Source organism: Symphalangus syndactylus, chromosome 18 (genome assembly GCF_028878055.3).
Source record: "Symphalangus syndactylus isolate Jambi chromosome 18, NHGRI_mSymSyn1-v2.1_pri, whole genome shotgun sequence".
Classification (NCBI taxonomy): Eukaryota; Metazoa; Chordata; class Mammalia; order Primates; family Hylobatidae; genus Symphalangus; species Symphalangus syndactylus.
In genome coordinates this window covers 73,221,883-73,245,317 of record NC_072440.2, presented here as the reverse complement: position 1 = coordinate 73,245,317, position 23,435 = coordinate 73,221,883, and the positions used below count along the sequence as shown (strand labels likewise).

The 23,435-nt window shown below is 52.9% G+C and overlaps 1 protein-coding gene across 2 annotated transcripts in view; it reads left to right on the top strand.

The window, feature by feature from the left end:
- MYH9 (myosin heavy chain 9) overlaps nucleotides 1–23,435 on the top strand; it is a 105,064-nt gene that overhangs the window by 46,561 nt on the left and 35,068 nt on the right. For both annotated transcript variants that reach the window (XM_055252930.2, XM_055252929.2), the window contains exons 4-11: nucleotides 14,013–14,040; nucleotides 14,832–14,925; nucleotides 18,990–19,082; nucleotides 19,686–19,749; nucleotides 20,634–20,732; nucleotides 21,167–21,310; nucleotides 21,896–21,991; nucleotides 23,214–23,332. In XM_055252930.2, coding sequence (XP_055108905.1) covers nucleotides 14,013–14,040; nucleotides 14,832–14,925; nucleotides 18,990–19,082; nucleotides 19,686–19,749; nucleotides 20,634–20,732; nucleotides 21,167–21,310; nucleotides 21,896–21,991; nucleotides 23,214–23,332 — 737 coding nt within the window. The remainder of the gene's footprint in view (nucleotides 1–14,012; nucleotides 14,041–14,831; nucleotides 14,926–18,989; nucleotides 19,083–19,685; nucleotides 19,750–20,633; nucleotides 20,733–21,166; nucleotides 21,311–21,895; nucleotides 21,992–23,213; nucleotides 23,333–23,435) is intronic.

Below are 23,435 nucleotides of genomic sequence, written 5' to 3'. Positions count from 1 at the left end.
CTGAGGCCTCATCGACACCTTTGCAGGTGCTAAGTCACATTTGGTGCCACGTTGATCTAGTGGCTGGTGATGGGCAGTGCATCATGGAGGTCTGTAGACCTCTGTACGAAAGCCAGGGCCAATGGCTATCCAGAGGACATGTTTATATGTTGATAGAATGTTCTAGAAGCTTTAAAATATACATTTCCTAATTTTTCTCTCAATTTCTCATACTTTTCAAGAGCTCTTGTGCCTGCCCCCTCTGCTTTCTTTTAGGCCCCTTCTTCTTCTTCTTGTTCTTCCCTTCCCTTTGTGTTTTTCCCTCTTCCTCTCTTGCTCCTTCCCCACAGTCTAGAAACACGTTTGAGTTCTTCCCATCTCTATACAAACAGATGCAGAGCCTCGGGTGGCTTCTGCCCCCCTGTCACTCTGGCTTCTGTGCCCCTTCTGTTCCATCGCAGTGAAGCTTTGTGGAGGAAGTGTCTGTGCTCACTGCCTCCATCCCCACCTCCTGGTCACTCCCCTCGCCCTGGCTATCTGTCCCCACCCCTTCTCCAGACTGGCCGACAGAGGTCACCTATGACCTGTGTGTTGCTAAGTCCACGGCTCTCAGGAGTTCCTACCTCACCTCTCCCCAGCATTGGACAGTCTCTACCACTCCCTTTCTTTCTTTTTTTTTTTGAGATGGAATCTCGCTCTGTCACCCAGGCTGGAGTGTGCAGTGGCATGATCTTGGCTCACTGCAACCTCCGCTTCCCAGGTTCAAGCGATTCTCTTGCCTCAGCCCCCCTAGTAGCTGGGATTACAGGCTCGTGCCACCATGCATGGCTAATTTTTGTATTTTTAGTAGAGACGGGGTTTTGCCATGTTGGCCAGGCTGGTCTCGAACTCCTGACCTCAGGTGATCCACCCACCTTGGCCTCCCAAAGTGCTGGGATTACAGGCGTCAGCCACCGTGCCCAGCCACCTTTACTCTTAATAGAGACCCCCACCCTCTGCTTCCACCAGCCGGTCATCTTTCTGGGATGTAAATGTGATCAAATCACTTGATTTGAAATCTTGACAAATCATGGAAAGGCTCCTTATTCCCCCAGAGCTATTAGGTTAGTGCAAAAGTAATCGCGGTCTTTGCCATTACTTTTAATGGCAAAGACCGCGATTACTTTTGCACTAGCCTAATAACACTGAGACTCTGTGGTAGTGTACAGTGCCCTTCAAAATTGGCCCTTTACCTACCTCTCCACCTTTCTAGCTATGTGGAACTCCTTACATTTCCCTAAAGGCCCTTTCTGCTTCAAAACACCCTACCTGCCCTATCTGCCTGCAATGCATGGCAAATCCCTACTCTTTTTTTAAAAACATGACTGAAGCATTAGGGCCTTCAAGGAGAATATCTGGGCTAGATTTGCATCAGAGCCCTGGTAGTGCTTTATTTGACTGCAGTGTTTACACGTTTCTTTTTCTCTCCTAGATACAGATGGGGCCCACGTTGCCTTTATATTCTCAGAGCTTAGCTAAGTACCTGGCATATGTAATCCTGACTCAAACCCAATTTTCAGGCAGGGCTGTGTTCTCCTGTCTTGTATGGATAGTGGTTTGTTATGTCCCATTACATACGGATCCTTTTTTCTTTAAACTTTGCAGTCTATCTAGACAGTGGTGGTAATGCATCTTGTTGGATTAACCACTTTGTCTCTGGTTTAGTGGTTTACAGTGGCAGCTTGCGGCCTGTCCCCCACCACCCGCGCTGTGCTGTGGAGGAGGCATTTCACTGTTGAGCTTGATGCATTATGTAGGATGCTCAAGTTTGGCCGAGTCTTTGGCTTATGTTCACGTCTATCAAAATATCTTGAGGAAGTCAGCCCTTCAGTTCTAAAGTAGAATGTCTGTTTCAAAATGCTAACTAGAACAGCCTGGTGGAAAAACATTCTGTGGTATTCCAGAAAAGTCTGATTCTTTGTCTCTAGAGGTTATGAGTCAGTTTGCTCCCAGCTCTCTTAATTGGCCTAGTGCAAGAAGTGTACTCCGGAGTCATCTTGAGATCTGAGCTACTGAGTAAGGGCCTGTTCTCACACTTGGATCCTGGATTGGGATGGTTATCTAGCAACTGGGCATTTTTGCTTTTAGGCAAGACATTAAGACTGAGTAATGTGTAGTGATGAGGCAGGAGACAGTCTTCAGATCTGGACTTCAGACTGTCTTCAGTTAACCTGTGGGACTCCTTCTCCAAGAGATTCATTCAATTTTTATTTGTTCAACAACAACAAAAATTTGATGGTGGCCTGAAAGCTCCATACACTGAAAGTAATTGGGGGACAAAAAAAAGGATGCAGATAACCAGAGCTTTCCTTTGTCTTGGCCATAACCGAATGGCCTTGATAGGAACTTAGGGACTGCCCTCGTACATCTGTGCAATTCAGAGTCTCTTCGTGATTTGTCAAGATTCTGAATCAAGTGGTTTGATCAGATTTGCAAATTATGAGGGCAGGTAGGTGGGCGATTTCTTTTTTTTTTTTTTTTTGAGATGGAGTCTCACTCTTGTCGCCCAGGCTGGAATGCAGTGGCACAATCTTGGCTCACTGCAGCCTCCGCCTCCTGGGTTCAAGCAATTCTCCTGCCTCAGCCTCCTGAGTAGCTGGGATTACAGGCGCATGCCACCACACCCGGCTAATTTTTTTGTATTTTTAGTAGAGACGGGGTTTCACCGTGTTGGTCAGGCTGGTCTTGAACTCCTAACCTCATGATCCACCCGCCTCGGCCTCCCAAAGTGCTGGGATTATAGGCGTGAGCCACCACACCCGGCCAGGTGGGAGATTTCATCTTTCGGAGACCAGGGATAGGAAATACATTTGTGCGCACGGGAAACTTGCATTGTTGATGCCTCCTTTAAAGCAGTCTGTGCAGGAATTGGGTCCATGTGTTTCCTAACCCTCAGTCTGAGAGGCTTTCACTTTGCCTTCTGCCTAGCATTGGACTTGCTGCAGCTCTTAAGCTCCCACATTGACTGATGGAGGACATTTCTAGGCTATTTTCTTTCTTCTTCAGCTGGGCGTGGTGGCTCACACCTGTAATCCCAGCACTTTGGGAGGCCAAGGCAGGTGGATCACCTGAGGTCAGGAGTTCGAGACCAGCCTGGTCAACATGGCGAAACCCTGTCTCTACTAAAAAAACAAAAAAATTAGCCAGGCATTGTGGCGCACGCCTGTAGTCCCAACTACTCAGGAGGCTGAGGCATGAGAATTGCTTGAACCTGGGTGCAGAGGTTGCAGTGAGCTGAGATCGTGTCATTGGACTCCAGCCTGGGCAGCAGAGCGAGACTCGGTCTCAAAAAAAAAAAAAAAAAAAAAAAAGTTCCTTCTTTCTATATATAGCTGACCAGCAAAGCAAATACGAATAGGTTTCTTGTTCTTGGAGCAGGGAGGAAGTTAGTAACAGAAGTTGTCCATATTATGACAAGCTGGTTCACTAGTAAAAGAAAAATGTCCAGAGGAACCTTTGGTTCTTGCCCTGGGTCATGTGTCACCTGTGGAGCCTCGGGGTCTGCAGGCTGTTAAAATCTGCTCCTGTCTTTTGGAGTGAAGTCTTAGTGCATGCTGCCCACCTGGCTTTGGGGGAAACAGATTTGTTCTCTGCCACTTACATCTTAAAAGGCACAGCCGGAAAGTTCCTTTTGTGCTTTTTCTTTAAACAAGAGCTGGACAAAGATTTCCTTCCTGAGCTGGCTGTGCCTTATGACATACTAGCATTTATTCTGCCAAATAGGACAGTTGGTGGCTCTGTCTGGGGACTTGTAGGAGAGGAGCTCTTTGACCCTTCCTGGGGACCTCCATCTGCCTTTATCTGTTCAGTGTGCTGGTTTGCCTGTACAGTCTCGATTTATGCCTGTTGTTCCACAGTTATTATTAATAGCACTCTCTTTCACTTTCAGAAGCATCCCAGTTTGGAGGATAAATTATATGTCACTCACCTATTGTCAGACTAAGCCAGGGATTCTCACACTTGGCACTAGTGATATTTGAGGCTGGATGATTCTCTGTTGGGGGTGGGGGATCTTCCTGAGCACTGTAGGATTTTTAGCAGCATCCTGGCCTCTATTCCCTTGGTACCAGCTACACCTTCCCTCTCCAGTTGTGACAACCAAAAATATTCTCAGACATTGCCATCAAGTGTTCCTTGGGGGGCAAGATTATTCCCAGTTAAGAACTACTGGACTAAGCATTGCAGATTAGTTTTACTTTGGGTGTCATCTCCGATCGATCAGTAGTGGCTGCCTGGAGCCCTGTGCTGGCAAGGATTAGAGACTCGATGCAGGAACTCTGAGATGGATTAGTGCTGTCTGCCGTGGGCACGGGTGGGGCATGACAGCATGTAGTGCCTTGGATTAGGCCGTGGAGGTTGTTGACAGAAGGTGCCAGAATGCCAGGAGGTTTTGACATTATCCTGTTACTGGATGCCCTGGCGGTCCAGGTGGAGAGACAAGGCATGTTTATAGACAGATATTTGTGGCCCTAGCTGCAAAACAAGACATTTGCTGCCTACACCTGCGCCAGCATGGCTGAGCCGGCATCAGGTGTCCTGGGAGTTTTGTCAGGTGTGGCGAGGCCTGGGGTGCTCGGATCTTGCAGAAAGGCGGTGGTGTGTGTCAGTCAGTAAGTAGTTACAGGGCATCCCAGACGTGCCCAGCATGGCCTTGGGTGACATGATCGGTTCACCCTCCTGTCCCTGGCTTTCCCATGTTGTTAATTCATTGTCATGGCTGTTCCTGGGTCTTCCTGCCTTGGGGATTGGACTGTTCCTCGGAACTCTGTGATGGCACTGAAGGCTTTGAACTGGCCAAGGCCAGGAGAGTGAGAGAGCATAAACGTTGTGTTGCTGGCCCTTGCCAGGCATTGGGGGTGGGTGGGACTCTGTCCCGGGGCAGGCACAATGGTCTGCTGTAGAGTTCAGGTGGAAGCAGCTGTGGTCTGCAAAAGGTCTGCCTCGCCTAGGAAATGGTGCTTCTGGATCCTGGGCCAGACCCTCTGGGGTCTCCCCTGTGGGGAAAGGTGTATATGTCTCTACAGGAGAACTCGCTGGTTGAGGAATTTGACATGAGCCCAGTTATCTCCCCAGTGAGTAGAAAAAGCCCCTTCTATGTGAATTAGGTAGAATGCCAGGTTTGGTTCACTTTCAGTGACTTTATGGTATTAATATTTTAATGAGTTCCCAGCATTTTGGGGGAAGCAGATCTGCTTTCATTCTAGGCCTAAACTTGTCTGAGAGCAATTTAACCCTTTGCTCTGTGGCCAGTCTCCCTCCCACCCGATCCCTGGTTCCCAATGGAAGCTGCACCAGAGGTGGTTGGTCACCCAGCAGCCGCTCAGAGTGCCAGTGAGTGTGCACATGCCCCTCGGTGTCTGACCTTTTTCTGTAAACAATGAGAAGTAGAATTTTTGTATATCTTCACGTCTGATCATGGCTCTTCGAATTCATACATAAAGAGGCAGGCACAGATATGTTAATTGGCTTGTCAAAAAGCCCGCAGGCAGCCAGCCCCAGAAAGCAGTCTCCTGATTTTCTGTCCTGGTGCCTGTTGCCCCAGCACAGGCCCGCGGGGCATTGGTGCCCCTCATTTTCTCTGGCTGGTCTTGAAGGAATTCTTATCTCCGCCTCAGTGGTTGGGGGGCACTAGGGGAGGAGAGGCCCTCTCTTTCCTTCTCTCCACATTCTCCCTGCCCCGCTAGTTGTGTCTCTGTGGAACCATCTGCTTTCCAAGGTCTTTCTGAGGAAAAGTGCCACGTTCGGCAGAGGCTCAGGAAAAAGCTTCGAGGGGCAGAAAAGCTCTGTTTAAGTCAACTCACCGGGACAGGCAGCTGAGGAAGGAGTGCCGTGGAAGCCACAGATGGGATGACTCTGCTGAAGCAGGAATGCACCCAGCCGGGAGGCCGCCAGCCCTGCCAGCCATCAGCACACAAAGGCCCCGCTGTCTGCTGGGGAGGTCGGGAGCAGGCCCTGTGTGCCTAAATGTGCCCATGGAGGCAGCGTGGGCTCTCCAAGATGGGGCGTGTTCTGTGTCTGCACCCGCTGGTCTCCCTGTGCTGTCTGAACACCTACTGTGTGTGTGCTGGGCACTCTGCAGAGAGTGTACAGACAGCAGGCTGGGGCCTGCCTGGAAGAGGTGACTGTCTCATGCACAGAGATAGGCACATCAGCTTCAAGATGAGAGCAAGAGACCAGCACAGAGAGGGGCGCCCCACTGAGCCTTGAGAGCCTCTGGGGTGGGTACGGGCCTTTGATAGATGACACAGCACTTCTACAGGGCACCAAAAAGGGGCTGCTGGGCCTGTCTCAGCCTTAGATTTGGGAAAAGTGCCACGTATTGCCTTTGAGCAAGAGGAAGTGTGTTGTGGAGGAGAGACTGTGGGTTTTGGACTAGACAGAGCAGGAATCTGCCTCTTTCGCTTCCTAACTGCAACCTGGCTGGAACAAGTCAACTCACTCTAATTGAGCCTTCGTTCTCTTGTCCTCCTCTTGGGCTTCGTAACACTCCCTGGCAGGGCCATGGTAAAAAGTAAGACGCCGTGTGTGTGATGCCTGTGATAAGCACCTGTTAGAGCTGGCAGTAGGAGTCCAAACACTTCTTGACTGAACTGCCCCACCTTCCACGGAGCCTTCACATCGCTCATTCCTTCCATGCACACTCCTGGTCGCTTAACGAAGGTGATGGCCAAATGCATCTCCCAGGCAGCCATTTGAATCTCCCCAAAAAGACTCCCCCGAGAGGCCAGGCGCAGGAAGTGAGTTGTCACAGCCGCTTCCCCTGCAGCGACCGTGCCACACACTGGAACGTGATAGCAGACGCGGTCTCTGGCTTGTCTGGTCTGGTCCACGCAGAGCTGAGGCCTGGGGCTGATGTGGCCTCAGTGGAGCTTTAGGAGATGTGCTTGATCCAGAGTTGGTTCTTCTGCAGCCCTGAAACGCTTTTCTGTTCCCTGGGCTGCTGGTGGACCAGACAGGTGCTGTGGGAAGCAGGCCCTGGGCCACCACCCAACACCATGGCTGCAGCCGGGAGGTGCTGTCCTCGAGCTGATGCGAGCTGGCTGCTTTGTGCTGCTCCCCCAGGAAGGAAAGCCTGGCCCCAGCATGAGGCTGCTGAACTACCGATGGTCCTGCCTGTCAGTCTCATTTCTAGAACGTCTTCTCTCTAGAAGAGGAATCTGTGGTTAACGGGCCCTTTTCAAGGATTCAGCGTTAGGCTTACTTTTTTTTTTTGTAAATCCAACCCAACAGGCCCACCATGCTTTGCTCTGGGCCCACTGAGCGGGAAATAGGAAGTGGCCTCTTAGAACCTGAAACTTTGGGTGGGGGTGTTTGGAAGCTTTGCCCAGTGTTTTTTGTTTCTGCTTCCCATCCCCTGAAACAAACCAGCAACAAAAACTCACATCAAATCCCTAATCACTAAGCCACTTTGTGCTTTTGGCCGCCCGTGACGAGTTCTCTTGCTGCCTGGTGAGTGTCACCTACCAGCCCGTTTTTCCTGTTCTCTCCAGCTCCGGCTCAGAGACTTCAGTTGAACTGTGTCTCAGTTTGTCAGGGCTGAACAACAGTGTGTGCAGAGAAAGGAGTTGCTTTCCTTTACCTACCTGATTTCTGGAATGAAGGTATCAGTGGAGAACCAAAGTAATTCTCTACAACTAAAGAAAGATAAATGAGCTGAAAGTCTGCAGGTATAAAAGTTGGGATTCTGCAAGTGGCTTCTGTCAAATTTGTTTAGTCTTGACCAAGGCTGTCAGCCCCATGTGGACCTTGATCATAAACTCCATAAACTCTTGAGACCCCAGGTTTTCTTTTGACAAACAGACAGTGCTGATGGGGGCTCAGGATGTCATTCCCACCTGGCTTCAGGATTCTTCCTGAAAATCTTGTCTCTTCCACATGAGCTGGTCCACAGATACAACAGGGCCCAGGTCTAAGCTGAAAGGAGAGGAAGTGTGAGCTGTGCTCCAGGAGTGAATCCTGGCCTAACAGTCACCGACACGCCTTTTCTTCTACCGACTGCTCCTCCGAGGCAGCATGTTCATGCGCTGTTACTGTTCGCCTCCTGCCATTGATGTCCCTGGTGCTCTCAAGCACGTTTGACTCATCAAAGGGAGTTTCACAAAGCTGGTTGCTGTCTTTGCAGGCCTGTTTGTGCTCCAACAGGGAGCCGAGTTTGTCATGAGCAATGCCTGGCTGTGTCTTCCATGCTCCCTGTGTGTGTCCCTGCTCCTTCCCTCTTATTCCCTGTTGCTCCAGCCCTCTGCAAAAGTCAACAGGGGCCCCTCCTGCCTTGCCTTTCCTTTTCCCAAGGGGAATGTTAGGTAGGAGCAAGGCGGAACTGGACTGGGAGTGTCCCGGTGGCATGAGCTGTGGGTGGTCAGCACTTGTATGTGGCTTTTGAATTTCCCTCCAGTCTGACAAACCTGTTGGAGCTGCCTTGGCAACAACCCCAGAAGGAGAAAGTTCCCCCTCTTGGCCCCGCCCACAGAAACAGCAGTGCTGTTTCTGGCAGATTTGCCTGTGTGCTGGGAACTTACCTGTGTTTTCCTAATGCATTTTGGCCAAGAGAAGGCTTGTTTGGGGCCTTGCTTAGTCTGACATAATGAAAGTTAAGAGTGATCCCTCGAAGTTTTTTTTTTTTTAATTATCCAGGGTGCCTGGAGGGGGAGGGCTACCCATTCTCTGCCTCCTGTAACTGGGGACTTGGGTCTCAGCAGGTTCAAACCAAGGTTCCACCTGGGGGAACACAGGGGCTGTGGGCAGAGGCACTGGGCCAAGTCGAACTGGCTTCTGGCGTGGATGCTGCTGAGCAGGCATGTCCGTTGGTCTGGGCCTACCGTGGTGGCGTGGAGGGCGCACTTGCCCATGATCTCATTGTGTGCCTGGGAGCCATGGCAGGGGCTTCCTCCTTTGCTGGCGGATTGCTAGGCAGGCAGGCTGCCAGGAAGCTCCACCCCACTCGGCATAGATCTGCAGCCTCTGCTAATATGAAGCATCATTTTGCACTGGCTTTTCTTCTCCTCTCTGTTTGCCTCCCAAAGACTTGTAACCCAAGCTTGTGAATTGAGCTGGCTGTGGAGAAGCAGAGCTTCCCGTCATGAGAGTGTCGCGGCCCTTTCTTTGCAGCACTGAGGCAGGCCTGCGGGAGGTGCCGAGTGCTGTGCCCATAGGGATGTTCGCTGGAGGGGAGTCCGGGGGTGGGTGAGGCTTCCAGAGACCTGAGTTCTCAGCCCCATTTGTGCAACTCTGATCAAGTCATCGGGTTTCTTAGGAAAGAAGAATGATGCCCTGATCTTGGGGTCGAGTTAAAGTAGGTGCTCTCCAAGGCCTTCCCAAGCCCCTGAGTTCCAAGCTTCAGCCCCGCAGGTGCTTTGTGCTTTGACCAACTGAGACCCAGATGCTGTTCACATGAGAGTCTCGGGGAGAAGTGACTCTGGGTCTAGGACTCTGCCCAGGACAGCCTGAGACGCCCATCCTGGCAACGCAGGGCAGGGCTCACAGTGCCAACACATATAGCAAGCCACCCCCAGGGGCTACTCTGGAGTTTCCCTGAAAGCAGAAGGCTCCCTGGTGGTGGAAAGTTTTGGTCCCATTTGTCTCAGATTATCCCATCAGTCTCACCCAACGTGGGCATGTTGTCCAACCTGAAACTGCCCTTTTTCCTGTCTTTCTTTCTTGGCCCGTACCCATTTCTCAAGAAGTCCAGTGGAGCCGAAGATGGGGTCCTGCAGGGGCCTCTCCCAGGTGGAGCCCGAGAGAGCTGCTCCGTGCCGGAACCTCGGGAGGTGTGATCTTGGGAGCAGGGTGATGAGTCAGTCCCAGCAGTGGCTGCTGGTGAACCAGGCCCCTTCCTCTGTACTTCCTGTCGGGCTGATGTCACCACTCTGTGAGCCTTGTGGCCTTTTATGGACAAGAGTGAGCTGCAGCTCCTCTCACAGAGGAAGTGAGCCTTAAGCCCCCAGCAGAAGTCTGCACCTGGGATGAAATACCTGTGGTCAGGTTTCCCTTCCTCCCTCCTGGGCCCAGCCTGCTGAGCTGGCTGGATACACCTGTCCACAGGTAGATGGCCACATCAGCTCAGATGCCCTCACTGTATGGGCTTGGCCTCAGGACATTTCAGGTTTAAAATGAAATCCAGGGAGAAAATGGCCTGGTTCTTGAATTTGTAACTTTTATAAAAGACTTTCTTGTGGCGGTGCCAGGGAATTGCTCAGTTGGGAGCTCCGAGACAGCAGGGGGGTGAGGATGGCATGTCTGGGCGTCTGCCTCACACCGTGTAGGACGGGAACACCATTTCCTTCCATCCTCAGAGCAGTCCCTTCATTCCCAGAGAGGTCAAGGGGCCAGGCATCGCGTGGGGAAGAGCGGAACCCAGGGCTGCAGCGCTCTCAGCTGTGGCTTCCTCCTTTGCAGAACTGCTCCAGACACATGGACCAGTGGTTGTCAAACTGTGCTCTGAGGAACCCTGTCTCCACCACCCACTGTCCCTTGCTCAGGGATTTGGGAAGATTTTGTCTGAGGAAGGACTGCCGCTGCTTTTTGAAAAGTCTGAAAACTACTGCAGAGTGACTCATAACCCCGTCTCTACCCCACCCTCACCAAGAGAGGGGCTGGGGCAGTGGGTTCAGGCGCCTACCACGGCTAGACTTTCATCTGGCAGGGGGCTCGTGTCCCAGAAGAGGCTTGTCCCCGGCGGCCTCCTCCCGTGTAGAGGAAGGAAGGGCGTTTTCAAATAAGCCTTCAGTCCTTACAGGCCAAATAAGGACTTGAGCCAAAATAAGCGGATTGGGCCGGACTCTGAATGTGCTCATCCTGTGAGATGACAGTGCGGGGAAGGGTTGGTGAGGTGGGCGCCAATGGCAGTCTCCAGCAGAATGCACAGGGTGGGGAGGTGGGCTGCAGAGTAAACTGAGTAGGCCAAGAGCCCACTGGTTGCTAAGAATTCTAACCACCCCACTGCCCAGAAGAGATGCCTCTGAGATCAGGAACAAATCCAGACGAACCGCTGTGTGGAAAGATTGCAAAACAATGACGATAATACCTGCTTTGTGCATTACAATACAACACCTTGTAAGGTTATTGGAGGCCACACAAGATAACAGACCAAAACCCTTCCTGAGCATTGGAAGGACCTTTTGGGTTGCTTGGGGCCATGGTACGATTCGTGGTGCATGGGGCAGGTGAATTTGGGATACTAAGCAGTGCGGCAAGAGGTGCAATGAGGAGGCCTCCCAGCAGTTTGCCTTTCAGAAAGCATTTGTCCAAATGAATGTTCCTGGCAGAACAAATCCAGATTTCTTTAAGGTATGGTTAGACTGTGTTGACAGTGGTAAATTGGCTTCAGGAATTGGAGGGGGAAGGCTGGAGAAGTGAGAGAGCTGGGGATGCTGGGGTGGATGGAGAGGAGACAATGAGTTTGGCTCTGGGGTTTCGGAATTTGAAGTGTGTGTGCATGGCTATGTACATACATGTATGTTCACGTTCACCTGTGAATACATGCCTTGCGTGCCTGTGTTTGCACTTGTGCTTGTGGATATTTATCTGTGAATGCATGTGCAGCTGTGTGCCTTGTGTGCGTCCATGTGTGGATCTATGTATATGGCTTTGCACATGTGTGTGTGCATGTATTTCTGTGCACACGTACCTCTGTACACCTACCTCCGTAAGTGACTGTGTATGCACAGATGCTGTGTGTCTATGTGTGTGTCCATGTCCTTGTGCGTGCATGTGCCTGTGTGTGCATGCCCTCGAGTGTGTTTGGGGGCTCTGCTTCCTGTTGTTCAGCAGCAGAGCCTCTGACTCCTCCTCACACAATTAGAGGAATTCCAGCCATCCTAGGGACAGCCCTGGGAAAACGGTTCCTCTGGAAGGGTTGGGGAATGTTTCCTTTTATGGTAGCATTGGGCCGTTGCTGCTCATGACTTGCCAGCACTCGCAGGTACATTCTTGCCTGCTAGTAGAGCCGGTGACTAAACATGCCCACAGCTGGGGCAGACCACAGGGAGACGCAGTCGGGGAGGGCAAGGGGCTGGGATGACAAAAATGTTTGTTCCGAACCCTTATCGGTTGCCACACTGTTGTTAGGGGCCAGTGATGAAATTGCTCTGTCTTCCCCAGGCTGTCGTTCCTGCCGCCTCCCTCCCTTCTGTTTTCCCGTCTGTCTTGTCAAGGATGCAGGTCTCTAATCTCTGTCCTTGCTGTGCAGGCTTGACGGACTCTGTGTTTTTTGAGAAAGGCAAGGGGGAGTAAGGCCCCCCTAGAGCTTGTCTCCTGAGCAGTTTCCACATCAGAGAGCAGGGTGTGGGGTGTGTTTGTGAATGGGAGTCACCCAGCCCCTCTGCGCCCCAACCCCGTTGATGCTTAGGGGGCTGGGAGGAAGCTGCGGCCCAGGGCAGGGGCAGCTGCCATTGGTGTTGGGTGTGAAGTTTGTTTTTTCTTCTTTCTGTCTGGGCTTCCTTTTCCCTCCTGAATGACCGACCAGTGGGCAGAAGAAGAGATTGGAGGCAGTGCCCAGCCCCACACGCTGCTGAGGTCAGGCACGCTAGAAAGCTCACCTCGGAAGAGGCAGGCAGCCTAGCTGGTCGGTGTCTACTGGTGTTGAACGGTTAAATGTGTCTCCTGAGGCCATGCACTTGGAAAGCCATGAGTCATTCTCCCAGTGCCTAGTCATGCAGGGCCCTGACCAGGCTGTGCGAGCCACTCAGTGTGTCCTTCACACGTCGCTGAATCCGTGTTTACACCCAGTGCCGATACTGTACCAACAGCCATGGATGCTCCCACTGCCCTGACAACGCCACTGCCACCCATCGTGGCGACGTCGCGATGGGGAAGTCGGTATAGACAGCAACCGTTTGTGGAGCTTACTGTCTTTACAGGGAGACTGCGGCAGGTCCATTTTATGTGTTATTTCTATTTTTCAAACTAATCCTGCAAGGGAATTAGTAGCAGATCTACTTTGTGGATGTAGAAACTGAGACTCAGAATTAAATACCTCACTGCAGCTCAAATATTTGTAAGTAGCCTGATCCTGGATTCAGGCCAATTTGACTTCAAGGATGGTGAGGCTATTAGATGGGGTGGGATAAAACGGAAAAAAATGAGTTTGTATTTTCAGCTGTTGCTTGAATACCCAGTACTGAACAGCCAGGATGCCTTAGTGTTTCTGGCAAACTTAGCTTTCAGAGTGTGGGCATTACTGCCCCTCCTGTACTGGGGGAGGGTGGGTATTTATAACCTTCCTTGCCGAGCAGTTCATAGAGCTGTTGATAGTTGCTGAAAGTTCCTGACACCCGGCTAGAGAACAGGTTGTCACAGAAACCCATCAGAAGCTGTCATTCTTTACAAGCTGCCTCTAAAGTGACATCATTGCACACCTTCCACTTGCCAGACACCATGCTGGTGTGTTCACATGTGTTGTGGACACAAGTACTGTTATCCCACTCTGCGGAGGAGGGAGCTGGGGCTCAGAGAAGCCTGCGCAGCTGTCCCGGGTCTCAGGCTATGAGGCAGCATCTTATCCCAGGGCTGTCCCGTTGCAAAGCCAGGCCTCGTCACCCCTCCTCCCCCAGCCTCTTAAATGGCACTCCTTCCTTCAGTGGGGATGGTTTTTAGAGCACCTGCGGCAGGCTTATTTATAACAGCTTCAGCCCCCCGCCCCGTTATAAACACACAGGGCAGGTCCCCACTCAGCTCCCAGGAAAGTCAACTCCTGAAGAACTTTCCACACACTAGTTCCTCTAAGGTGGGAGACACAGAACTATTTCTGGTTTTCTGGTGGGGGCTGAACTGCGTGCATGGGCAGTCTGAGCTCCTGGGCGGCAGGAGCAGCTGCCCAATGGCACTCTCCCCCGCAAATGCTCCTCCCAGCCAGGTGTGAGGGTGGGCTGTGAGATCCCCGCAAAGACAGCATCTGTGGCACTGTACTCCCTGTCTGGGAAACGGGCAGCTCTTCAGGAACAAGGTGGGGGAGGCTTTTGTATCTGGCGGGAGTTAATCTGATGTCTCCTTTGTTTCAGACCGAGAAGATCAATCCATCTTGTGCACGTAAGTATTTCTCCGTCTGGGTAGTGGTTCGTTTCACCCCAATCTGTTCTCATTCTTGAGGTCTTCTACTGAAACCACAACTGGGGCTTGTGGAGTCCTTCATTCCCAATTCAAGGCCCCCTCCTCCACTTCTCCAAGGGATAGGACTTCAGTTTGTATGTTTGCTACTCAGTGGTCCCACTGCATGGATGAGCTCAATTTCAATCATCCTTCCTCAAGGAGCAGTGGGAAGGAGGGTGGAGCTTATGGCAGAAAGGAAAAGCAAGATTTCTCCACAATCCAGCTGGGAACCAGCTCCTCCGTAACTTCTGGGCGGAAGGCATTCCTTCTTGCTCTGGATGGTGGCTTTTCTTTACCTGGATTGATGTAGACACTGGGGCCTCTCAGCCTCTGAACTTAACAAGGAGATCCATAAACCCCATTGCCAAGGGAGCTAATGGCACAGAACGTTCCTTAAAGTGACATTTCAAAGGAACATGTACAAGTGCCTTTGACCCCTAAGTCCACAGCTGCCTAAAACTGATTTTTAAAACACTTGGATGTGAAAGCTGCCAAGTGACCAGGGCAGGCAGTGGATTTCAGTTTACTTCTGTCTGGCCCCTGGAGAGCCATGGGAAGTGGACTGCCTGAGGATTCCAGAGCGTTTATGTAGCAGTCCCGTTTTCTGCCACACGTTGGGTCCTTCACGGGCACCTGACAGAACGCAAGGCAGCGGGGTGTGCAGTGGGAAGGGACAGAGGTCAAGGACTTGGCCATGCCTAAGCCCAGGACTTCCTTGCCTCTCTTGGTAGTGGCGAATCTGGAGCTGGCAAGACGGAGAACACCAAGAAGGTCATCCAGTATCTGGCGTACGTGGCGTCCTCGCACAAGAGCAAGAAGGACCAGGTGAGTGCTGCAGCCCTTGTCCCCGTGGCCGCTTGCTTGGCCTTGGTGGGATGATGGAGGAAGAGCACTTAGTGGTCCTGGCTTCAGCTTTACAAGAGGATGCTTTGGGGAATGAAGCAGAGGCTGGGCCCATTTCCGTTGAGGCGACAGCGTGGCCTGTCCTGGGAGTGGTCCGGCAGTAGCAAGCCCATTCTGTCCTTGGCCTCTTAGCCTTCTGAGTTGCTGTGGAAACTGGCGAGGTCCTGGAGTTTGCATAGCAGCCCTCTTGGCGTTTGCAGCTGATTGCTGTGTGTCCTTCCCTTCTGAGGCTGGAAGGCAGATTCCAAGACTTGGTTCTCAAGTTGATGGAGGCTTGAAGGGTCTCAGGCAGACCTGTGTTTGATTCCATTTCTTTTTCCTGCTGTTGAAATGCCTCTGGGTGGACAACCACCCACCCCCACCACCCCAGCGAAGAGAGAAAGGGCAATTGGAAAGTCATCTCACCTCCATTTTTTTCCTCTCCCTTTTGATGGATTATGGTTGAACCCAGCAGCGTCCTCGCTAGGTGAGCTGCACGTTTACTGCACGTTCTGCACTGGGAATGCGTGTTCTGCCCATCGTGTGCCCTTGAATTCTGTATTTTGTTCTAAGCAGCTTTTCACCCCACACTTGTCACTTTCTGCAGCTAGAACTCTTCTTTTAGGCTCAGCTCACTGACTGTCTTGGGAGGAGGGGCTGGGTGTGGCACACAGTGACCTCCTGTGCACTCTGAAATGACAGCTCCTGCAGAATGGGGACGGGCCTCACACCTAGTTGTTCTCAGAAACTCCAGTCATGCCCAGATTTCCCCACAGTGCACCATAGCTGTCATGTCCCATGCGGAACCTGACCCCGGCACGGTGGACGGGGACTCCTCTCTCACGGAGCCCTCCATGCTCTGTGGTCCAGACCAGATGCAGATGGCCGGCTGCCCTCACCTGCCACCGCCGTGCCAGTCAGAAGCAGTGCCGGGGAGTTCTCATGTTGGAGTTTTTCAGAGGTTGGGGTGATCAGACTTAAGCATGGCTGTGGGATGCTCTCTCTCAAGCACACACTCTTAAACTCCCCTGTGAAAGCTAAGTGCCAGTGGTGTTCCTTGAAGCCTGTGAGGGGAGCTTGGCCGCTCCCAGTGGCTCCACCTTACTGGCGTGCCGTGTGCGGCCTCCGTAAGTAAGGAGGGGTGTGTGTCTGCATGCAGGTCTGGGGTGTGGCCTGCAGAATGGCCTAATGAGTACAGTCTTCTGGAACCGAACCAAAAGTAACTTTTCATGTGCCAATCTTCTCAAGACGTTTGGAATCTTTTTCCATGGGGCGTCAGGAGTTATATTTAGAAACTAATAAAGTTTCTTTTCTTCTCTCTCTCTCTCTTTGTCTCTCTCTCTCTCTCCATCCCTCTCTCCCTCCCTACCCCCCATTTTCCATTCTTTTTAGGAGGCCTATTTTAAAAACAGAGCTGTGAGGTTAGGAGTTCCCTAGCTGTGGTTTTCCATCTCTGAATTTGCAGTAAAATCAATTTCCCGAGTATTTATTGATTGCCTAGTATGTGACTGGTTCTTGGGAGGGTGACATTGGAGTTCCTGTCCTGGAAGACAGGAGACAGGACACAGAGAGCAGTGAAATAGATCATATGCCTTACATCTGGGGCTCCTGTTGTAGAGGGGAAGGCAGCACTCAGCAAAGACAGCATGCTGGGGTTGGGGGTGACAGTGGGAGCCACGCTGTCAAAACGCAGACTTTGGTAGGCACCCCGTCCCTGCCCTGAGCCCACTAGAGTGAGGGAGTAGGTTGCCCCAGGCTTCCAGTCATAGCTCAGGCTGTCAGCGTGAAAGGCCATTGGCTGGTTTGGTTGATTTCCTTGCCTGAAGCTGTGCTGTGATTTTCCACAGGCAGCCGGAGCACGGAACACCCTTGAACTTGGTTTGGGAGCCAGCACTGTCTCACTTGCAGTGGCCGAGTTGACCCTCCCAACACCAGCAGAGGGGTTGTTACAGACCTCACCTTGCTGCAGGGAGGCCAGGTTTGGCCTGGGCTGCGGGTTGGCAAAAAAGAGCTTGGTCCAAGGGGCTTTCCAGGCAGATGCCCGGAGCCTGAACGGTGTGACCTTTGACTCTCCCTGCTGTGTTATTTGTGCACTAGTTGGGGCTCACTGGCAGAAACACCACCCAGTGAAGCCCTTCAGAAACCGATGGGTAACCCCAAATCTTATACAGTACCGCATCATTTCGTGTTACGCAGAGTTCATTGAAAAATTAAAATCTCTTCTGTGCCCAATTAGATGTCAGTAGAGAAAAAGCCATAGGTTAGTCATCACTGTTGTCAGCAGGGAACACGGCTCTGGAATCTGAAGTGGCTGCTCCCGACTTGGCCCCGCGGCCCCACTTTCCACGGCAACAGCGTGTGGTCCCAAACAGAGGCCTCAGTTCGCCTCCCAGCCAGGGCGAGCACAGGCGCTGGAGGGGGCTACGCTCCCTTCTGTCTGCGGGAACGGGAGCGGTTCAGCCAGCCTGGCAGCCTGGCAGCCTGGCCTGTGCTCTGAGAGGAACGGTGTAATGGGTGGGGGAGCCATTCTCATCCAAATCTGGCTCCGTGGGCTGCCTCAGCCGACTTCCCAGGCCCGCCCGAGGCCTGTGGGTGGAAGCCCGGTGTCCAGTTACCACAGGTGCCCAGCACACACGTAGAGCCTGCTCTGTGAGCTTGACCCCTGCCCTCTGACCTGGCCCCGCTGACCCTCCTTCAGGGGCGGGCACTAGAGCAATGCCCTCACTTGTCTGGATGGTTCACAAGCGGAAGGCTTCCTAGCCCTGGGTTGGGGGGTCCTGGCCTAGGAGGGCTGCCAGAGGAGGAGGCTTTGCTCTGTCCCTTGTGGTCTCAGGTGGGCTTCCAGTCTGGCTCAGCTAGACTCCAGAGTGTCCGTGGTGTCCTGCAGATGGATCTCGTCTCTGGCAGGTGTGCTTGTAAGGCCAGGGTCCGTGGCTCTCCTGGCAGCTCCTACTCCTCCCAGTTTTCCTTGTCATCACTCACAGGCGGCTGCTGTTCCCGGAAAACCCTGGCTTGACTCCAGCCTTTAATAAATACAAAGCCTCGCCTGGCCCTTGTGTGATGTTCTTTCCCCCAGAGGGCACTCAGGCATTAAGGGGAACCAGCTCCCTAGTCTTCTCAGCCAGCGTTAGTTAATCCCTGGTTGCATGGGCCTGCTGTGCAGGTGTGAAGACAAGGCAGTGGCTGACGGGTTAGGGAGGGGACTGGAATGCTGCCACCCCGCTCTGCTGACTGATAGCTGGATGACCTTGAGCACCCCTCCCTTGGCCTCAGCTTCCTCTTCTGTGAAATGGGGCCGCTCTGCCCTGCCCCCTGAGTATGGTGGGGGTCCAGGGATAAGAAGGCGCAAGGGTGCATTTTGTCTACCACAAAGCACCCTGGAGTTCACAGTAGGATTTATTGACATTCTCAGTAAACAGCTTGGAGCCCAAAGTGGGCCTCATGGGTCCTGTGCTCACTGCCTGCCGTGGTGGGTTTTGGGCGCAGCAGTGGAGGGGCTGGTACAGAAAGTGAAGCATTTATCAGGACACAGATGAGATGAGCGTGTATATTTTCCAGATCTGATCCCCTCATTTGCTTTTTCTATGAAAAGGAATAAAAATGTGAGGATTAGAGGCAAGGAGGTAGAGGGAAGCTGGTGTATACAGGATGGAGACACTGTCCCGGGGTGTCTGTGCTGCCAGCTCCCTAGTTTAAGTGCTGCTTTCACATGGGTCCTCCAGGGCCAGGTTCCTAGAGCTGAGGGAGCTTCCTGCCTGCCGTTTCCAGGGCCATGGAAGTAAGTTCAAACTGACCAAGGTTTCCAAAGCCTGGCAGGAAGGCCGCACTTGGATGATACCGGGGCCTGGCCTTCGCTGGAGTCGCACACTGGAGCCCACCCGGAAACCTCTGTTCCTGGCACGTTGGACATGCTGACACGGCTCTGCCATCGTCCCCCTTCCAGGCAGGGCAGGCTCGGCGGCCCAGGTCGCTGCCTGGCCTTCACTGCATCCCTGGGTTCCTTGCAGGGCGAGCTGGAGCGGCAGCTGCTGCAGGCCAACCCCATCCTGGAGGCCTTCGGGAACGCCAAGACCGTGAAGAATGACAACTCCTCTCGCTTCGTGAGTAGCGCGGTGGCGCCCCGGCTCTGGGGACAGAGGGCCTTGCCCGGAGCTTTGGCTCATGCTGCCTTTTCCTGGGTGCCCTCCCCTCAAAACCGAGGACGGTTCAGACTCGGTGCTATCTGGCCTGTCGTGTGGACTAGGCCAGACTGAATGCCAGTTGGTGTGGACCTGCCCTGCCCCTCTTGAGGACGAAGGCCACGAGTAGCTTCTTCAGCCTCCCTCATGAGAGGTGGAAAAGCCAGTGAGGGTGCTGCCTGCTCTGCCCCAGAGTGCTCTGCTGTCACCAGTAGCCAGTTAGTTCCCGGGTCAGGCAGAGAGGAACACTTCCAGATAACTGGTCTCTTTCCCCCTCTGTGGAGGAACCTGGGTGTGGGATCAGCTTGTCTTAGGCTCATGGCCTTAGGCAGCGTGGTGCCTGAGTCCCAAGGTCCCGTTCGGTGTGGGCGTAGGGGGCCCCTGGCCTGGTACATGGGTCCCATTTCTGGGTTTTCTCCCTCCAAGCTGTGCCCACCGGAGGTGGGGTGGGGGGCTCTGGTCTCCCCATTGCTCTCTAGCTCCCTATGTTAGGGGCACCCCTGATCTCTTGCTATCCTTTCTTAGGGCAAATTCATTCGCATCAACTTTGATGTCAACGGCTACATCGTTGGAGCCAACATTGAGACTTGTATCCTTGTGGTTCGTTGGGATAAGAGTTGTGGATCCGGAGGGGAGGCATGACCTCTGTAGAGAAGAAGCTGCCTCCTGATTCCAGCACTTTCCCCTTTATGGGCCCGTCATGACACCTTCTCTGTGGAGTTGGGGACTGTCAGGATCGGCTAGTGCAAACCCAACACAGAGCTTAGGGCTTTCCTTATTACAGGCAGGATAACCTGTGCTTTGAATGGGATGGAGCTGTTGAAAGCCGTCTAGTGTGGCTCCCAGAGGTGGGCATTTGGGGGATGCCACTTTATCTCTCCCGCGTGCCAGCGTTTAGCCTTTGCTTGTGGGAATGTTCTTGTTCCCATTCATTACCTGTAAGAATGAGACAAGGCTCCTGAGGGTGTGAGCTCCTCTTGGACACGCCGTGCCCCTTGAAGGTGAGAACCAAGGTAGTTCGCTTTTGCTGTGTTTTTGCCATTTTGTGCCATTCCTCCTTCCTGGTGAAGTTCAGTTCCTTTGGATGAGAATAAGAGGAAATGGAAGGCTGGCCAGGCACAGTGGCTCATGCCTGTAATCCCAACACTTTGGGAGGCTAAGGTGGGTGGATCACCTGAGGTCGAGAGTTCAAGACCAGCTGGCCAACATGGTGAAACTCTGTCTCTACTAAAAATACCAAAATTAGCTGGGTGTGGTGGTGGGCGCCTGTAATCCCAGCTACTTGGGAGGCTGAGGCAGGAGAATCGCTTGAACCCAGGAGGTGGAGGCTGCAGTGAGCCGAGATCACGCCATTGCACTCCAACCTGGGTGACAGAGTGAGACTCTGTCTCCAAAAAAAAAAAAAAAAAAAAATGAGGACAGTGGAGGGCTTGCCTTCCCCCCAGCTTGTGTTGCTCCTTAATATTTGCAAAGATCTTTTGGAGAAATCTCGTGCTATCCGCCAAGCCAAGGAAGAACGGACCTTCCACATCTTCTATTATCTTCTGTCTGGGGCTGGAGAGCACCTGAAGAGTGAGTAGTCGGCCTCAGCCTGACACCAGGGCTGCCGGGCTCTGGGCCTCTTGCCAGAATTGGGCCATAGACATCATTTGGGAAATGAAAACTTTTGGCCTTGGGTTTAGCGGGGAGAAGTGAGAGTGACTCCTATTCTCTGTGCCATCCTAAGGACTTGGTCTTCGGTTTCTGACCATGCCAGAGAAAAGCTAGGGTGGGCTGCACATGTAGCTGCTAATCTCAGGATCCTGGCGCTCTCCTGGGCCAGGAGATGGGAGTGTCAGAGTCTCAGACGCTGAGGAAAGCTGAACGTCGCTGGCTACTCTGCGGTTTCCAGGGCACTTCAGGGCTCAGGGTCTGTCCCAGTCTCTCCAACCTTCGAGGTCACAGCGCTGATGGAGCCTCTGCTTTCAGCACCTCGCTGAGGCGCTCTTGCCCTCCACCCCTTACAGCCGATCTCCTGTTGGAGCCGTACAACAAATACCGCTTCCTGTCCAATGGACACGTCACCATCCCCGGGCAGCAGGACAAGGACATGTTCCAGGAGACCATGGAGGCCATGAGGATTATGGGCATCCCAGAAGAGGAGCAAATGGGTACAGGGCTGGCCCTCCTGTGGTCGAGGGTGGGGCGGAGGAAGGCTGGTACCCACACCCTCAGGGGCATCAGGGTAGCTGATGTGCCTGGGGAGCCTGCTAGAGGCCAGGGGAAGGGGAAGCCCTTCAGTGTGTGGGCAAATGATTCCTCAGATTTGAGGTTCAGGGTTATTTGTTCCTGGTGGTACCACAGGCATTCAGAAAGGGGGCAAAGGACATGTCCTTAACTGCCCAGGGCTCGGGTCCACTGCACAGCCCTTGCCATTTGCTGAAAGTAGAATATTCATGTCCTGTCTCGGGGAGTGTGGAAGAAGCTGGGGATGGATGGGTGCTTTGTGCTGGTGAAGCCCAACATGAATGGCAGTGTGGACAGGCCATGCCGGCCGGGAGGGAGTGAGCCCTCTAGGGTGGCTGGGCCCACCACACACTGTTAGACGCAGACCTGGTGCCCCTGTGGCCCCAGGGAATTGGGGGGTGTCCCTGCTTGGCTTGTCTGGCTTGAGGATCCCTGGATGAGTGGCCCCCACCCCCGGGAATCACCATGACCCGTGTGTGCTTCTGAGCTGCCTCCGATTGCACCCAAAGGCCTGCTGCGGGTCATCTCAGGGGTTCTTCAGCTCGGCAACATCGTCTTCAAGAAGGAGCGGAACACTGACCAGGCGTCCATGCCCGACAACACAGGTAACACCCGGGGCCTCTCGCCGGAAATAATGGGGCAGGTGCTTGGCCATGGATTTGCTCAGGACGGAAGGTCTTGCAGAAATTTCGGACACTGTTCTTTTTAATGTTAGTTGTGTTTATGGCCGTATATCTGTCGGTATTTTCTGTACAGATGTAAAACACACGTAAACATGACCCTGTTTTTTTTTCTCACCAAGTAAGCATTTCAGAATAACTGAAATTTGTGATCATGTGGACCAGGGCTTCCCTCATTCATTCCTGAGACCAAACGATTCGTCAGGACACCAATGATTTCTGCCGTAGCTCCTCCTTAACGGGAGCCTTGCCCGTGACTATGTTGAGATCCTGAAATTATGTCCTTGCCGCACCCGACTCAGCCCCTTTGTTAGGGTTGCTGCAAATGACCCCATACAAGTTATTCAGTCTTAACGTGCCCTCCTTAGGGTCTCTCTAAAGATGTAATGCATGGGTGTGTGGATTGTAAAAGACACTCCTGGCTGGGCGTGGTGGCTCACATCTGTAATCCCAGCAGTTTGAGAGGCTGAGGCGGGCAGATCACGAGGTCAGGAGTTCGAGACCAGCCTGGCCAACATTGTGAAACCCCATCTCTATTAAAAATACAAAAATTAGCCGGGCATGGTGGCATGCACCTGTAATCCCAGCTACTCAGGAGGCTGAGGCAGGAGAATTGCTTGAAGCCAGGAGGTAGGGGTTGCAGTGAGCCGAAATCGCGCCACTGCACTCCAGCCTGGGTGAAAGAGCAAGACTCCGTCTCAAAAAAAAAAAAAAAAAAAAAAAAAAAAAAGACACTCCTGTGGGATCCTGTGCTGTTCCGGGCCCTAGCACCAGGCCGGCCTGCTCCTCTCAGCCCCATTGGTGGGTAGGGACGTGCTTTTACACTCTGAGGTGTGCGGCTGAGAGTGGACAGAGGAACCGCTGCTGCCGCTGGGGCCTCCAGTCAGGATGCCTTCCTCTCTGCCCCATGGGGCTTGGGGGAGGTACAGCTGCCCTGCCCACTGACCTGCATGTGGCTGCTGAGTCTGGGGGGTGCTAGGTGTCTGTGGCCCTGCTAAAGAAGGGCCCAGATGCGGTTGTCCTGGTAATGATTGCTCATTCACCCCATGGCTTTCTTCCTCTCTGCTCCCAAGTCAAGCAGAGGGACTTATTCTCTTGGGTCTAATTAGGACTTTTTGTCCCTCTCTTATTCTCTGAAAAATCTTAGCTGCCCAAAAGGTGTCCCATCTCTTGGGTATCAATGTGACCGATTTCACCAGAGGAATCCTCACCCCGCGCATCAAGGTGGGACGGGATTACGTCCAGAAGGCGCAGACTAAAGAGCAGGTATGTCCTCTGGGGCTAGGGCAGCCGGCTGCCTCCTGGGTGAATGTCCCTGCAGCAGCACAGTTGAGGCTGTTCTGGGCCATCCTGGGGTGTCCGTGTCAGA